This window comes from Rhamphochromis longiceps, linkage group LG1 (genome assembly GCF_057381845.1).
Source record: "Rhamphochromis longiceps isolate RC_006_pf linkage group LG1, R_longiceps_female_GT1.1, whole genome shotgun sequence".
NCBI lineage: Eukaryota > Metazoa > Chordata > Actinopteri > Cichliformes > Cichlidae > Rhamphochromis > Rhamphochromis longiceps.
Window position 1 is genome coordinate 19,047,350 of NC_140557.1, and position 16,961 is coordinate 19,064,310.

The 16,961-nt window shown below is 42.2% G+C and overlaps 1 protein-coding gene across 2 annotated transcripts; it reads left to right on the plus strand.

Moving 5' to 3' along the window:
- Positions 1 to 687: 687 nt before the first annotated feature.
- LOC146678603 (rho family-interacting cell polarization regulator 1-like) lies at positions 688 to 16,618 on the plus strand. 2 transcript variants are annotated; one of them, XM_085401364.1, is made up of 16 exons: positions 688 to 847; positions 3,699 to 3,832; positions 3,962 to 4,040; positions 4,138 to 4,161; positions 4,243 to 4,296; positions 6,531 to 6,680; positions 6,923 to 6,986; positions 7,074 to 7,117; positions 7,199 to 7,324; positions 9,053 to 9,201; positions 9,348 to 9,456; positions 11,847 to 12,419; positions 12,496 to 12,743; positions 14,351 to 14,447; positions 15,120 to 15,210; positions 15,297 to 16,618. In XM_085401364.1, exons 2-16 carry the CDS (start codon positions 3,741 to 3,743, stop codon positions 15,356 to 15,358), a joined length of 1,962 nt encoding a protein of 653 aa, XP_085257490.1. In that variant the 5' UTR covers positions 688 to 847; positions 3,699 to 3,740; the 3' UTR covers positions 15,359 to 16,618. The 2 variants fall into 2 exon arrangements, with proteins under 2 accessions (XP_085257490.1, XP_085257499.1); XM_085401373.1 differs by having other exon boundaries at positions 689 to 847; positions 14,354 to 14,447.
- The last annotated feature ends 343 nt before the right edge of the window (positions 16,619 to 16,961 follow it).

Here is a 16,961-nt window from a genome sequence, read left to right on the forward strand (position 1 = left end):
TCTTATCCATCCTTGTCACTCCCAGTGAATTCTTTAGCTCAGGCTCCTGTCTTTTTGTCAGTGCCACCATCTTCAAACCATAGTAGGTCTCACTACCATCTTGTAAACCTCCCTTTTTACAATTTCTGCTATCCCTCTGTCACAAATTACCCCTGACACTCTTTTCCACCCACTCCACCCTGCTTGCACTCTTTTCATTTCCTCTCTTGTGCACTGTCCGTTCTTTTCGATGGCTGATCCCAGATATTTAAAGTCATCAACACTCTTAAAGCAAGCATAACCTCTGTAGTGCTCTTTCTAAACATGAAGCCACACTGCTCCTCACTGACCCCCCCATGGCTCAGTACAATGTTTAAATTCTTTAAAGACAGTATGATATTCAATTTTCATAATAAAGTAATAAATAAATTATTTACAAATAAATAAATTTGTAAAGCTCTATAGTTCTTAGTATTTTCCACCCCTCTGCTATTTGCTTCAATGCAGTTACTGCAAAATAAATAAAATAAAATACGTAATTGTCGTGTTGTTTTAGGTTAATTAGAGGTTTCCTCCCGCCAAAAATATAAAACTGAATAAAACTGGCTTTATTTGACTTGGGTAACAAGCAATTGTTTGGCATTGCCAGTCTGTCTCCTGGACCAAAGCAAGCTTTAACTCTGAAAAATGCGAGCCGGAAGTGGTATGCGGTGCTTGCCGTTGATTTTACTGTGAACACAAAAAACTGCGAAATCAAGGAGAAGGACAGCGCCCCGAATAACTGTAAACCTCTGCAAACTGCGAGCGGCACTGTGCTGGAAATGGGACCGGGGTCGTGTCCTCCGGGTGGTCGGACTTTAAAAGAGAGGTAGGGGGGCTTCTGTTTTTATCCCCAAGGTCACAAGCAGAAGCCTGGTCATTTTCTCTACATGGACATGAGTCCGTCCGCCGTGAAGTTGCCTTGCAGTGATGTTGTCGAAATGAAATCCGCTAGCAGGCTCCACTTTGTCCCTGTTTTTTCCCCCAGCCGCTTTCGGTGTTGTGGTTTAGCGGGATGATACTTTAAGGAATAGAGGGGGTTAGAGGGAGAGAGAAGAAGGCGTCCTGGTGGAGTTTTTGTGGCCTGTGATGAGCTCCGTGGGGGCCCCGGTGGGATATGTGTGTGTGCGGAATACGAAATGTGGCACGACGGGCGGCTTACAAGTTTTGCGGGTGGGACTCCATCCCCGGGCTGATGGTGGAAGTAAAGAGCAGGGCTGGCCGAGGCGTGTTATCCGACTCAGTGGCCTGCTTTCTGCCGGGTGAGGCTAATCCAGTAATCTGTAATAGAGGTGGTGGCGTTTCATTGTAGCACCATCCTCCTCCTCCTCTTCCTCCTCCTCAGAAACCACAGAAACTACGGATGAGCGCTCTGTCTGCACAGTGGGAGCGACATGGCTGTTTTTGCTCGTCTGCTTCTTAAATGCCCCATAATTGGTCGATTAATTGAAGCCGTTATAATTAATCAGTCGGTGCTTTCCTCCTTATGTGCAGTTTTGTGGTAAAATACACACTTCGGAGCAGTTTTGTTCAGTTTAAACCAGTTAAGATACCACCTTTACCTTTACCCGGTACCTCTCCATAACCCGCTTTATTTTCAATTATGGAGCATTATAGCTTTAGTAATAAAGACATTAATCAAAATACTATCGTTATGTTTAGTTTAGTTATGATCGAATCGCCATATGTGACAGCTCCAACCTCAACCCTGTGTTTTGGAGAAGAGCTAAAGGACTTTTGATGAGCTTCCATTATAATATACCTCATGCAGTTGTTTTACTTAGATCTATAGGGTACATGTTATTATTTATTAAGGCAATTTGCACTACCTCTTACACAATGTCAGCTTTATTTTTAGTGTTAGTTAACTAACTAACTTATTTTGACTTTTGTTTTGTCTGTTGTGTATTAAATTTCTTAGTATAAGGCCCAAATTAGGCACCTGTAGCACTTTAACTTTGTTGTTTATTTGTCATGTTTATCATGTTGCTGTAACACAACAGTTCCGTTTCCTCATTAAATTATCTAACTAGCTATCTTATCTCCCTGACTACCAAGAAGCCTTCAACCCCCATTCTTGTTCTTTATTTATATACTTTTTCTATTTATTTAAGTTATTATCATTATTGTTATTAAGAAATGTGACATATTCTGACCATATAAAAAGCTTGTAGTGAAGATAAAAATGCAGATTTTTATTTGTCGTATTAAGCTAGCTATATGTGTTTGAGCATTCAGTGCATTAAAGTTATTTATTTTATTTTATTTTTTGGTTGTTTTTTTTTAAACAAAGCCCTGGTCTTGTGAGGTGTTTGGGAACAGTATCCTCTTTGTTCCCCCCCTGCTGCGTGGAGAGGATTAATCCAGCTAATCATCTCTAATGTATGTAGGGGAAGGGATAAAATCACATCTGATGGAGAGGACACTGAGCGACTGGGTCTCGTAATTATCAATATAACCAAAGCCCGCTGGTGTATGACATATTTATGTGAGCGTGCAAGATGTGGGTTTCCCTCTGTCTCCTCCGTGTGTGTGTTACCATGATGACTTTGCACTTTCATAGCCAAGTCCTGCACATGTTTGGCTAAAGGTGATTGGTGGTGGGGATGTTTTATCCGTGAAAAACTCTTATAGGGCGTTACACCTTTTCTTTGCCATGTTCTAAGCACGATCAGCTCCAGCTAATCCCCCCTCGTGTGCAGCAACTAAGATTAGTGGGTTTAAGTGGACCCCCCCTAGTCCCTGTGTGAGAGGAGGAATAAATTCAGGGTGTATACGCTCATATCACTGGTATTGATTGTGATTAGGTTTTGATTGTGTAATCTGTGAGAAACTGGTGCCACAATTCACTGTGTCCTGTGCTGACTCATTCACAGACCCCATGTGTTAATATGGGTTTGGCCCCTGCTTGGCGGATTTACTTTGGTTTTAAGTCTACAATCTCTTTTGTGACTAGTTTAGCTTGGGCACGACCCTCTCTTCCTAAAGTTTTCCCTGACGGCAGCAGCGTCGCTCTAATCTGCACCTTTACTAACTTAGCTCGGCGCGGTGAAGGGGTGAAAAGAGATGGTTTTCGATTCTCGGGCCAAACGTCTGTGTAGAATTTCCTGTGTAGAGTCAGCCGTGAGACTTCCTGTATGTACTGTGGTGTTGGATGTGGAGTGGAGGGTGGGTGGAGTGGCAGGGAAGGAAGGGGAAGAGAAGCACAGGCAGACTGCACTCACTGCTGTTGTCAGCCATGGCCACTGTGGTTGTTGCTAACGCGAAGCTCGCCGTCTTGCAGACAAAGCAGTATGGACACACTGAGGAAGTGAAAGAGGGGATTGCATCCTCTTTTTTTTTCTCCTTTCTGTTTTCTCTGTGCTCTTAGCTGAATCACTGATCGTCTTAAAGGAGCTGCAGTCAGATACAGTGAGGAGCGAAGCTAAGAGGGACATTTTGTTTCTAATATCTGCTTTTTGTGTAACTGCAGGACATGTTCTTCAGTCTGTTAAAGCCACAGTGCTGCACACAACTCTCCAAGCATGTTTCAGCACTATTGATATCTCTTTAATCAGCAGGTGGGCAGCACCCTTTCTGCCCTACTTGCCTGTTTTGAATGTGCTTAAACTGAATGATCCTGGTGGCCTCATCAGAAATCATCCCATCTATCGCTCTCTTTCTTCCTCCCCCTCCTTCAGCACCGTTTGATCCAAGAGAAGCGTGCCTTGTAAGGAAGCAGGATGTTCACAGGCTCCACCAAACTGCCACCCACTAAAACCCCCCAGCCCGAGCGGCTGGATGAAGTGTACGCTGCCTTACGCCGAGGCCTACAGTGAGTAAACACATTTCAGGCTCAGTTTAGGGATGGCTGCCAGGTGGAATATCTCTGAACACGCAGGAAACAGCTGGGCCTCTTTCTTTAGCATAACGAAAGCAAAGATGATTTCTTTTTCGCCATCAGGTCGTACCTGCAGGTCCACCAGCTGGAGCTGGACAGCCTGGGTCAGCAGATCAGAGAAAACAAGAGGAATGGTCGCTTGGTGAGTCAAACCAGTCGGACCAGTACTGGGTGTGATCAGTATCATCATCCGCTGCTTTGATTTGTGTTTTTGATCGGTGTGTTTTTTTTCTCTGCAGGGGTCTTTGTATGAGTTGGATAAGGTGAGATTCAGGCAACGAAACTGAAATAAATAATTTTCTTTACTAGTTTGGCAAGTGTAATAATCATATTCTCCTCTGCAGCACGTGAAAGCCATTGAGAGGTTCATGCGTCGCTTGGAGTTCCACCTCAGCAAGGTGTGTATTTACACATTCAACCCGTAATGAATGGCAGTGAGGGAAAGGACAACAGGCCATTGAAAAGGTGCTGCTCTGTATAATTCAGTAGGGCATTTTAGCATCTTTCAGCACATCACATCAAAACAATACATTATTTTTAATGGCTGCTGTGGACCAGTGTCTTTGTTCACTCACTGCTTGGGAGGCAGCTATTTATAGCAGCAAGTCCCTGATAAAGCCAGTTTGTAGAGATGCCAGGATACCAGATACCCAGTACCAGTAGAATTACATGATTCCAGAAACAAAAACCAAATGATTACTCCTTTATTAAAAAATCATTTTTAAATCTCTGACATGGTGACGGCACTCTGTTTATTTGAATTGTTAACATTATATTTTGGAGACACGACACAGGCTGAAATGTTAGGTTGGTTGCTCAGTAACCTGCTAACATTACCTTGAGGTATAAAGTTTGTTACATTAGCTTAAGCATTTGTATAATGTTCGCTAGGGATGGGTTATAAAGCCTAAAATCCAAACTTTGAGTTTTGTATCTAAAACGTTGCATTCATCCGTGTATTCTAAATTTTACTGCAGGTTTTATTTAAGCCTTTTGAAATAGGATGATTGCTTTTGATACACCCTTTATATCCAAAAAACTCACAAAAATACAAGAAACAATACAACAGCCTAAATACTTAAGCTCCCACCCCTCGTTGAACGCCACAGAATAAAAATGAGTTTTAAGCTTTACTTTAAAAATGTGCAAGGTGGGTACAGCCTAGCATGACCTGCTCATTCCACTGTTTAGGGCCTAAAACATAAAACACATTAATAACAAAAATAACATTTAAAGAAATATTATACATTTCAAGAAAATCTGTGATATTTCTGATACAGAAGAAAACATTACTGAATAATGTTTTATCAATGCCTGGTACAGGCAGCAGCATTTATAAGTGTTAGTAAATGAGTTCCCACATTTCCAGTAAGGTTCTGTCATTGATGATGCACTTCCTAATTTAAAGTACAACTCTACTAAAACAAGCTGCAGCATTATAGTGTAATAGTGATGACACAGCACAAGTCAAATGTTAGCACAGAAATGGCCTGGGTAGGGTTTTCCCCGGTAACTTTAGGTCAAAGTATAAAATACATGCTTAACTAATATAGCAGTGCACACTTTACCAAACAAAATGCTAAATATGCCAGAATAACATCATAAAGTACTTCCTTATCTGACTCATAATGCTTTTTTTTATCAACAAGTCTGTTTGAGCCTAACCACCACAAGAGTTTTAACACAAAGACGGATACCGATATGTGTCATGTGTGTTTCTTGCACATGAAACATAAAACTTTTCCCCTAGAATTTGCCATTTATTTGTTCATTTATTGGATCAGCTGACTGTTGTGTTTGTGGCGTTCCAAATGTGGTGCTGACAGAGAAGCTGTAGGCTGATGTGGTATTGATGTCAGCCTGCTGTGCGAGCTGCATTGCAGCATGGACACTAAAGTTTGTGAATGTAATAACTTAAGAATGAAGCGACGTAGGATTTTGAAATTCACGCCACAGGTGCATCTACAAAAACTGTTGGGCAAGTTTGAATACTTGTGAATTCTAGTGACTCCAACCTCAACTTTTCTGAAAATCACCTAGGATTTTCAAATTTATGCCATAGGAGCATCTAATAGGATGCTGAGTGGTTGCATTAGTCACCACCAGTATTTTTTAATTTTCATTTATCGGATGTTATCAGTGCTGCTACTGACAGATTGGTAGATGGCTAATATTAGTCGAAAATATCGACCCTGAAGATAGACTAGAAAACTTGTAGACCTAGTTTGCCTCCATTAGTTCTCCAACAATGGCCGCCTTGCAACACTCTGTACTAAAAAAGAAAAAGTACCATCACATTTTCAGAGTTTTGGTAGTGAGAGGTGTTTTGGATCTTTTGACATCCCTGGTTTGCACTGCCTGATGGCCACACGAAAAAGCAGAGATTAAGATTTGCTGGTGGAACATGTAGAAGTTAAAGAGGAAGCTATTTTCTCAGGAGGTGGTGGAGACCAAAACAGAGCAAAGGGGATGCTGAATATCGGATTTAAATTCAGCAGACAACTCCCAAAGGACGCTAATGTTGCTTTGTCACTCATTATATAACCTGCAACATTTATGAAATATAAATTAATGCTATTTTGTTTGATTAAACCGCAAAGGCACTAAACTTTTGTAATGTTTGCATTTCCAGGTTGAAGAACTGTACGATGCTTATTGTATACAGCGGCGACTGCGTGATGGAGCTAGCAAGATGGTGGCAGCCTTTAACTCTGCCAGTGGCAGCAAGGAGGCCCGAGAGAGTCTGAGTGAAGCCAACAAGGGCTACAGGGAATGTACAGAGGCAAGTAATGGGTGTGGTTCTGTTAGATGTTTCTATCATAACATGATTGTTTGTGTGCTTTGGGCTGAAGTGAATGACTAGTGAATTACCGATTAATCCAAAACCAAAGAAAAAACACATCTAAGAAGCAGAAAACATGAAATATCTGCCAAATTGACTAATAAGTCGCTAATTTTTTCGGCTCTTAATTTAATAGGAAGCTGTACAATATTCAAAGCTGTGTCTGCTTTTTTTCTCTGTAGCACATGTGCTCACTTGAGAGCGAATTAGAAAGTCATATGGGAGAATTTCATGTGAAGATGAAGGGTGAGTCGCTTTCTTAGCCCATGTGACTTCCCATTTGCTGCACTGTAAATGAGCTCAATTCTCACTTCTCAGTTTCTGATGTTTCAGGATTGGCTGGATTTGCACGTCTGTGCGCTGGTGACCAGTATGAGGTAGCACAAACACACAGGCGCACATTTTTATTTGCGTATCTGCGTCACCATTATCACACCCACTACTTTTGGCCCCGGCAGGTTCTGATGCGTTACGGTCGCCAGCGCTGGAGACTACGAGGCCGCGTAGAAGTCAGCAACAAGCAGATGTGGGATAGCGAAGAGTATATTTTCCTGCCTCTCATCACAGAACTGCTGTCAATCAAGGTAATGATACCACATTTATGTAAATCTTATGGAAAACCTGCAGTGTGATAGTTCATCTTTTACTAACTCCTACAGCCATTTTAATATGCAAAACACTACAAACAGTTTGCTAGTAGGAAGTGTTATAATTTTTTGTTTTTAAGCAAATGACGGATGTTATTGGTCCCCAAAGGTCAGAAAGTTCCAATAACAGCGACTGATCACATGCTCTGTGTACAGAGGGTGTATCCTCCCACCTGAGTTGGTTTCCAGCCCTGACAATTTACTCCACTCCATTCTCTCCCCACGTTTATTACATCCAGCTGCCTCAAAAAAAAGATCAGCAAATCAAAAAAAAAGCAGCTCAACAAGTAGAAAGGCGAAATAATAAAGTAAAGTCATAAATAAGTAAAATAACTCAGTAATATTCATGAAAGTCAATCGAAGCAAGAAAATAAACCCATTTTTGGGTCAGACAGGTACATAGATTACAATATGGTGAGACAGAAGGACCACAAGGAAAAACATGTAGAGCAAACATGTAAAACATGTATGTCTTAAAATACAATTTTGTACCATCTTTAATGACTTTAAACAGCAGGCTGTGCCAGTGAGACATGAGAGATTGTTGAAGCTGTTAAAAAAATAGGCGATGATCAGTGAGTAGCAGTATGGCCTTATACAGATGTGATTGATGGAGACATGTCTAGAGAAGGCATGGGAGAGGAACTGTGGTACCACATGAGAAGGATGTGAGGGTGGTTAAGGTCACGTATGAGGACAGAGACACAGTGGTGAGGTGTTTGGTAGGAGGGACAGATGGGTATAAGGTGGAGGTAGGATTACATGAGAGATCAGCTTTGAGCACCTCCTTGTTTGCAGTGGTGGTGGACAGGTTGACAGGTGAGGTCACACATGTTTGCAGACAACAATGGGATTAGTAGTGAGAGTAAGGAGCAGGAAGAGCGTCTGGAAAGGTGGAGGTATAAAAGTAAAGGAGATGAAGAGGAATAAAAGTCAGTAGAAGCAAAAAATAAAATAAAATACATATGTATCTGAATGTAGTGGTGTAAATAGCTGGAGTCACCCATCCAAACAACAGGAAGTGTACAAGAGAGGTGAAGAAGAGAGTTCAGGCGGCAGCGGGAGGTACAGGATTGGACATCAGTACATCAGAGAGAGCTTAGAGACAAAAGTTAGAGGGGCGAGGCTGAGACGTTTCAGACGTGCAGAGGAGGGATGGTGGATATATCGGACAAACAATGGCAGAAAAAGCAGCTCAGTAAGCAGAGAGTGTAACGTGTAGCAGACAGTGTTTGAAATAAAGATGAGGATAAGGACGGATGTGCTGGGTTATTTCATGAGGTAGTTAGATGCTTCCTGTAGCAGTGGAGCTGAACCGTGATCTTTATCATGTTTTGACTACACTAGAAAAAAATACTTGTTGGTGGTCAGTTTGGTTTGTCACATACGCCCAGAATAACTCGCTAATATATTCCCTGCTGTTAGAGACGTGATTCATTCATTTTTTTAGACTTTGTCTTTGTTTTCTTCTGTTGTTTGTTTTTTCCATGTACAGATTAACAACTTCCAGACAGATAATTCTGTAGTCATAATAAAAGTAATAATAACCTTTACCCTTGCTCTTACACACGTTCATATATGTGTGTTTGTATCCACCTCTGAAAGCTTTAGATGACCACATGGTCTCTGCTCTCACGATGGGGTTTGTATTCTTCTGTTTCTAAGGTGACGGAGCTGAAGAGCCTGGCCAATCACGTGGTGGTGGGCAGCGTGTCCTGCGAAATGCTCGATCTGTTCTGCCCGCTGCCTCAAACACTCGCCGTGGATATCAATGACCTCGGGACAGTAAAACTGAACCTGGAGGTCACCTGGAGGTATTCAGACCTGCTACACACACACACACACACACACACACACACACACACACACACACACACACACACACACACACACACCTCAGTTTACATGTGCAGCTTTTTTTTTATTCACACGTCTTTTGTCTCGTTTCTTCTTTCTTCAGTCCGTTTGATAAGGATGACCAGACATCTTCCTCCAGCACAGTTTCTAAACGCCTGCTGTCCAATCAGAGCCCTCCAGACACACCTTCTATGCGAGAGCAGGTGTTTTATGTGAGTGACAACATGAGAAACATTCACCAACAGCTTTTTCCACTAACAACTTCTCCTTCACACCTGTTCTCCTAACATCGCTCGGTCCCAATTTCTATAAATCAGCTTCTTGCATTTATGCTAAACTGATGGGTGTCATTACTGTGGTTTCACTGGCCTGTTCTGTTTCAGCTGCTCCCCGACTGCTTCCTCTGTAGCGGTAGCGCTGATGTGTGTGAGGATGTTCGCAGAGGGTTGTGTGGGTGTGGTCGTGATGTGCCTGAGGCGAGCAGAGTGAACGATAGCCGTAGCGAATTGTGTGACAGCAGCAGTATGTTGGAGCGGAGCTGTGGTCCTTGTAGCTGTTTAGTAGTGGTTGAGTAGAATTCCAATATGTTCCTCCTCTTCCTCGCCTCGATGAAGAGCATGGCTCGGTGTAGGCACTGGCAGAGCCGCTTGCTGGTCAAGGCCTTCCACGGGGTGGCGGCGGACAGGGCGGCGACCTTCCGTTGTGAACTCAGCCATGCAGCGCCTCAGTTCACCACAGCAGAGTCGGTGTGTTGGGATGTAGTCGTAGCTTTAATATAGTTTATAGTGACGGAACAATTATTAACTAGTTTGTTAATATCCAATCAGATCCTAACCCCCCCCCCCTCAAAAATTTTTTTAATTCCAACTGATCCAAGTTTTGTTGTGGAGATTTGAGTTTTTCTTATTTAATCAAGAAAGTTCAGTGTTTAAAGTAATGACATTTCACAAGTTACCAAGGTCCCAAAATTGTCCATCAACATCGCCTACACACAATCTTGCTATTGCTGGGTTGGACCCTCTTTTACCTTCGTTACCTCCTTAATTCTTCATGGCAGAGATTCAACAAGGTGCTGGAAATGTTCCTCAGAGGTTTGGTTCATAATAACATGATGGCATCCCAAAGGTGCTCTCTTGGATTGAGATCTGATTGTGGAGGCCGTTGGAGTACAGTGAAGTTATTGTCATATTTAAAAGTTCCAGTTTGAGATAATTTAAGTTTCGTGACACACAAGCAGTTGTTTTTATAACATCAAAGCTTTCAGCAGAGACAGGATGGTGGTCATGAAGGGATGGACATGATCAGCAACAATACTGAGGTAGTCTGTGGTGTTTAAGTATGGTTGGTTGTTGTGAAGGGGCTCAAAGTGTGTGGAAAAAAACATAGCCTCCACCGCCAGAAGCACTCTGAAGCGTCGACACACAGGATGGGTCCATGCTTTCATGCTTCCTTCAAATTCTGACCCTGCCATCTGAATGTGGCAGCAGGAATTGAGACTGATCAGGCCAGGAAACATTATTCCAGTCTTCTGTTGTCCGATGTTGGGGTTTCCTCAGTTTCCTTTTGATAGCTAAGAGGAGCAGCACCAAGTGTGGTCTTCTGCTGTAGCCCATCTGCTCCAAGGTTTGATGTGCTGCCATTCTTCTCTGATGTCTGGCATCAACAAAGCATTTTCAGCCAGAGAGCTGCTGCTCACTGGATAGTTTCTCTTTTTCAGACGGTTCTTTGTAAATCCCAGAGATGCTTATGTGGGGAAAATTGGTGCCAAGCCCATCTGGCACCAAAACCACACCATATTTGAAATCATTTAAATCCGAGCTCTTCCCCATTCTGATGCTCAGTTTGAACATGTGATTGGATGATTAGAGATTTGCATTAACGCAAAGTTGAACAGGTGTAACTAATGAAGGGGCTGATGAGTACATGTTACACTGGTGAGAATATTAGCAAAAAAACTGAGTGAGAAACCTAGGACACTGCATGCTCGTACAGAAGCATCTCTGCTTTATCACCTGTTTTACTCTAAATAGAACTACATTTACAAAATAAAAATATTACGTCTAATAGGACCAGAAACAAGTGAGTTCATATGACAAACTCATCAGTGGAGCTTTTTTTCATAGATCACTGTGACATCAGCTTTACTTTTGTCCTGTCTTTCTCCCCTCAGACCCAACATTCATGTTACGTGGCCGGCCCTCCCTGAGCCCGGTTCTGTCTGAAGTTTCTTCCTGTTAAAAGGAAGTTTTTCCTTCCCACTGTTGCCAAGTGCTTGCTCACTGTCCGATTGTTGGTATTTTCTCTATATTATCGTAAAGTCTTTCTCTTCCAGTCTAAAGCACTGTTGTTGTGGTTTGGCCCTATCCAGATAAAACTGAACTTTTCAGGGGATCATGTCCAACTTGAGAAACTGTGGCTTTGTTTTTGTGAAAACCCTGGAAACAGTCAGATTACTTTAGTTGAATGCTTTTATCTTTAATCTTCCCCCATTTAAAGCTTTAAGGATATAATTTAATGATAGGTGTTCAGTTAGCATTGTGCTGCGTATCACAGTACAGGTGATTTAGTTTCTTGTTCTGATCTCGTTTCCTTTCATCTCTAGTCTCTGCTGAAGCGTCAGGGGGAAATGGAGAATGGGACGGTCTGGTCCAACTCCTCTGAATCCTCCGATGACTCATCCAGTCCAGCACTGGCTCATCACGCTCAGAGACTGACGGCGTCCAACTTGCTGCAAACCACTCTCACCACTCAGCTGTCATTCACGCCACACAAGTCCAGTGCATCAACGCCCTCGCTCTCATCCAACCAAGAGGAGGATGAGACCGAAACCGGGGAGGTTTTTCCTCAGACGAATGGCCTCCAGGCTTCCTTCTCCCACGGCCTCGCCAGTGAGAGCAGCCCGGATTGTACCGCAACTGACAGAGTGTCTGTCCAATCAGAGGAGCTCTCTGAAACCTCGGCAGACCTGAGCTGCTCCTGCCCCGACATCTCTCTGCCTCCTGCGGCGTTTGTGCCTGCGGAGGTGAACGATGACGCGTCCGTGGACTCGTTAGCCCAGGCTGAACAGACTGAAGCACAGACAGACACTGAAGCAGCAGCAGAGGAACACAAGGTAGACCAAAGTCAACCACACCAGTCCGTCCAGGAGATGAAACATGGCGAGAACGCTCCAGCGGTGAGTTCAGGAATAAATTTAACACATTCGTCTATAAACAGTGACGTATTTAACTCCTCCGTGTGTTTCTCCTCAGCCTCCTTTCCCCACATCTGCGAGTTTTAACCAGGAAGTCGAAACTGCCCTTGAAAGCTTCGACTTTCTCAACTGCTCCGATCTTGATGAAGAAGAGGAAGAAGAACAAGAAGACAGAGGAGAGAAAGAAGAGGAGAGAGGAGAAAAGGAAGAGCAGGATAATAAATGTAAAGAGGACCAAAACAAAAAGGAAGAGGAGGAAATAAAGGAGGAAGAAAAGAATGCAGAGAACCTGTACTGTGGAGGAAGGTCAGTCAGTGTGGGGACAGAAATGTTTGTCGACCGTGTCCACAACTGTTAACCTCGGTTTCTTTATAACAGACTATAAAGCTCCACACCAGCAGGTAGGAGCTGGTGTGGAGCTTTACAGTTAAGTATAAACGCAACTTTAAAAACTAATCATTAACCAAACTCAGAGAAACATGGAGCATTTAGGAGCTGATGAAACCGGAGATGAGAGACCCAAAAAGAAGCAAAATGAGAGGGAAAATCTTTGAAGATTAACATCAGGAATCGTTCTTGTGTCTCCATTTCTTCCATTGTCTTGAACATGTTTAGATTTTGATCCTCAGAGGTCATCGTGGCAGTAATTCTAGTTTAATCATCAACAGTCAGGTCTCCTCAGTACAGTACTACAGTGTTTCCAGGTATTTGGCAGACGGATATTTCCAGCCATAATCTGCTGTGCAAATGCTGTTTATTATATTTCTTACTGTGTTATGAAATATCACAGCTTTGTTAACAATACTGTAGATGTTTAAAGTTCCTGATATCTGTGACTCTGAACTAAAAGGCAGAAATGTGAAAGTTTTATTCTGACTCTGTTGCTCGTAATAATTTAATGTGGCCGCTAATGTATACACGTGTACACATACTGTATGTCAAAGATGGACGTGGCTTACCAGAGGGGGTGAGGGGCAACTCTCCCCTCCCCATCTATATGGCTCTCCCTTTCCTTCAGTAGTTTTTGAGCTGCTCAACATGGCAAACAACAATCAAATTAGAAACTGCTGTTAACTTTCAGCACTCACAATCCGTGGCAATAGGACTTTGGGAGGAGGATCCCATTCTTTTTAAAGATTTTATTACATCACTAAGCTATTTGAGAGTAAAAACTATCATTAAACAACTAAACAAAACAGAAATGAACCGTATTCAGAGTCTCAGGAGCCTCAGAAAAATCCTAGAAATATTCCTGCTGTGTGTCAAACACACTGATATCAGATTTCCCTACAAGAGTGAGCTGTGCAGCTTCTTCTTTCTACCTGTTAGCAGCTACACACTGCTGTTGTGATATCCTGCAGTTATTCTACCTCTTTTCTTTTGTTTTTGATTTACTAGTGGTTGTGAAGCTGCTGCGACAGGCTGATATAGAGGAGCTTTAAAACTGCTGATCTCAGTAAATCCAAGTTTTCTTCTTGCTTGTGTGGATATTTGCAGACCCGGGCAAAAGTGGACTCTGGGCTTGACATAATCAAAGCAGACTGTTTTCCTAGGAGAATCTACTGTAGAGGAATATTTATTACACTGACAGCATTTTGTGGTGTTGAAATTTGGGATTATTTCATATTTTTAGCTTGTTTGTCCACTTTCAAAGCACCAAGGTGGTGATGGCCAAAATAGAATTTCAAAAAGAAACCAAATGGCTGATGTCACAATGCCTGTGCATCTTTTTTATACAGTCTGTGTGTACACATATATTTATGTGAGCTTCTTTACGGTAAAACGTAACCGTGACGTTCTGTCTCAGAAACAGAAGTAACTCTAAATCGAGAGATCCAGGCTGAACGTGATACTGTGTCAGTGAACAGGTGCATTTATGTCAATGTCACAGCATTTTGTTTTGTCTCACTCAGCAGTGATGAGGAAGAGGAGGCTGATGGTCTTGAGATCCTTATGGAAGCTCCAGAAGGATTTAGGAACTCTGATGAAGATCGTTTCTCTGAATCACAGGTAAACAGACTATAATGTTCTTTAATGCTCTTTGATTGTTTTAGGTGTGGCGATGTGAGACGTTACATCTGTGATTGTAGCTCGTTAACGGCAGCATTACTATTTATTGCACAGTTTTCTTATAAAAATGCAGTGTTTTATAGTTGCTGTGGTCCATCCCACTTTAACTCTGGAGCTGTGTGTGTGTCATCTGTCATACCAAGTCTGTTTCTAGGTAGTGTGCACAATTTTGTTTGCACAGTGACAATAAAGGAATTTGACCTTGTAGAGTAAGAGTAGAATTTTGGGACATAATTATTCACACTGTGTGTTCAGCATAAAGCCTCAATCATACTTTCTATGTTTGTGAATCTGAGTTGAGTGACATAAATTTTATCATCTCACATGGGGTGTTGCATGTTTGCTTTTTGTGATCATATTGACGCGTCCATGGAGAATACACCACTAAAGAGAGGAGCCGAAAGAAGCGTATCAGAGTGCAGGGGGTGTAGCAATCCTTAACGTGTTTTAGTGCACACAGTTCATAATCTAAGAGGGTCGGTGCATATTCTAAATGCATGATGCATATATACATTCATGTTTTATGGTCACCATCTGATGTAGGTAAACTGAATCTATAAGGTGCTGCACCGTGCTGCCTTTACCAATGAAGAATTGTGTTTTATTTTTCAGGAGTCGAGCGTGGGTGACGTGCAGGATTTGGGTCATATAGAAATTTCTGAGGGTAAGGAAGAGGAGCACAGCGAGGGAGGCGAGGATGACGGTGAGGAGTCAGTCAGTAAACACAGGTGGTAGTTCTTCAAACTGCAGGTGTGAGGGGTTTAATTTTCCCTCTTTTTAATCTCACAGGAAAGGATCAGGAAGAGGGTTGTTCTAGTCCCAGCCAGGTGGACCTACCTGACTTCGAGTGAGACCACGGATCCACACTTAAACCATTTCTCCCACTCTGGTGCCATCTGTGTCCCTCTTACACTGCAGGATTGGAGGCCTTGAGGATGTTCCACTTACTGCTCAGACAAACAGGCTCCTCCCAATCACAGTGGAGTTTGTGCACATATTCGCCTTGTTCTCACCAGGAATGATAAACCTCGAGGTTTCTATACCTCAGTCGTGACTGTAAACACACACACACACACACACACACACACACACACTTCCTCCTCTTCGTCCTCTGACAGTAATCATACTTTGAACGCAGACTTTATCATGTGCTCTGGGTTAAAGTGGGACCCCACTTAAGTTTACACTTTCATAAACTGCTCCTGTCATGTGAAAAAAAAACATTTCAGGAACAGCTTAAAAAGCGGCCTTTTTTGTTTTTTTTTAAGTGATCTAATCATTTTCAGGTGGTTTTATAATTTCAAGTTGATGTTTTTCAAGCTACAGAGACGCATACAATCAGCTACCAAGATGCATTATTGTGACTTCAGAAAAAAAAAAGAAAAAAGAGAGAGTATTTGTGGATATGGAAGAACTACCGAGGTATTGATGTTCAGTGTTAACTCTCTGCACAGCCCGGAGCTCTTTCATTGCGAGACAGGGCTTCTTGAACATGTGATGTTTGTCTGAAGACATGAAGTCATTTCCAAAGCAGCAATGTACCCTGAAAGTGAGAATTTTAGGCTTTCAGAGACAGTTAATGTTTAGAAACACACTCGGAGTGAATTTAAAGGTCAAAATCGTACCAGCGCCTAAGCTGTTATTAGAAATGAACACTTGAAGGATAGCAGAAGTGCGAAACTGTATTTAAACCTGCATGTGTAGCTGCCTCACACACACATACATACACACACACCGCCAGCATGTCTGCATTACAAAGCTCAGCTGATCAGTTTAGGTGTGTAAGCTATGCTCCGCTCTGAGAAAGCCATCCGGTCTGTGACTGTGTCAAAAAAAAAGAAGCCGCCTCACGGGGGCGATATAGTCCGTCATGCTTTACATGTTTCTTTAACAGCCTCGTCATTCAGAAAGTGCCTCAAGCGACGTTTAGGTTTTAAATGCCACGACAGGAGAGATCAGGCAAAGAGAACAGTGTTTATTTTCTGAATTACTTTGAGTGTGCACAATAAGAGATATTTACTGTTTCATATAAAGAATTGTATATGTCTTGAAATGTCGAAATGTTTATGTTCAGAAATGTTTAAACTTTATAAAGGTTTCTTTAAAATTAACACGTGCTGTTGTGTTGAATGAATCAACTTTAGTCTCGCATGTCATCAGGAATGTGAAAGTATTTTATGTCCCCAAAATAACAGGAAAATGTACAGATGTCTGTTAGGGTGAGACTTTGTTACCTCTTAACTAGATACCGCTCAGTCATGGTTATATGAGCAGCCTCCCACCAAAGGCTTAAAGTGACCAAAGTGGGATTGTTTATGGATATTTATACTTCCTGTTGTTGCATTTTTACTTTTAAAATTGTTTCTTACTACAAACTAACCAGCTACTTTATAAGTATACCTGTTCAGCTGCACAAGTATCTAATCAGCCAGTCACATAGCAGCAACTCAAATG

Coding starts and splice junctions, on each gene's coding strand:
- LOC146678603 (XM_085401364.1), top strand. CDS start 3,741: ATGTTCACAGGCTCCACCAAACTGCCACCCACTAAAACCCCCCAGCCC. Junction 6,987..7,073: donor ATTTCATGTGAAGATGAAGG/GTGAGTCGCTTT, acceptor CTGATGTTTCAG/GATTGGCTGGATTTGCACGT. Junction 15,211..15,296: donor CGAGGGAGGCGAGGATGACG/GTGAGGAGTCAG, acceptor TTAATCTCACAG/GAAAGGATCAGGAAGAGGGT.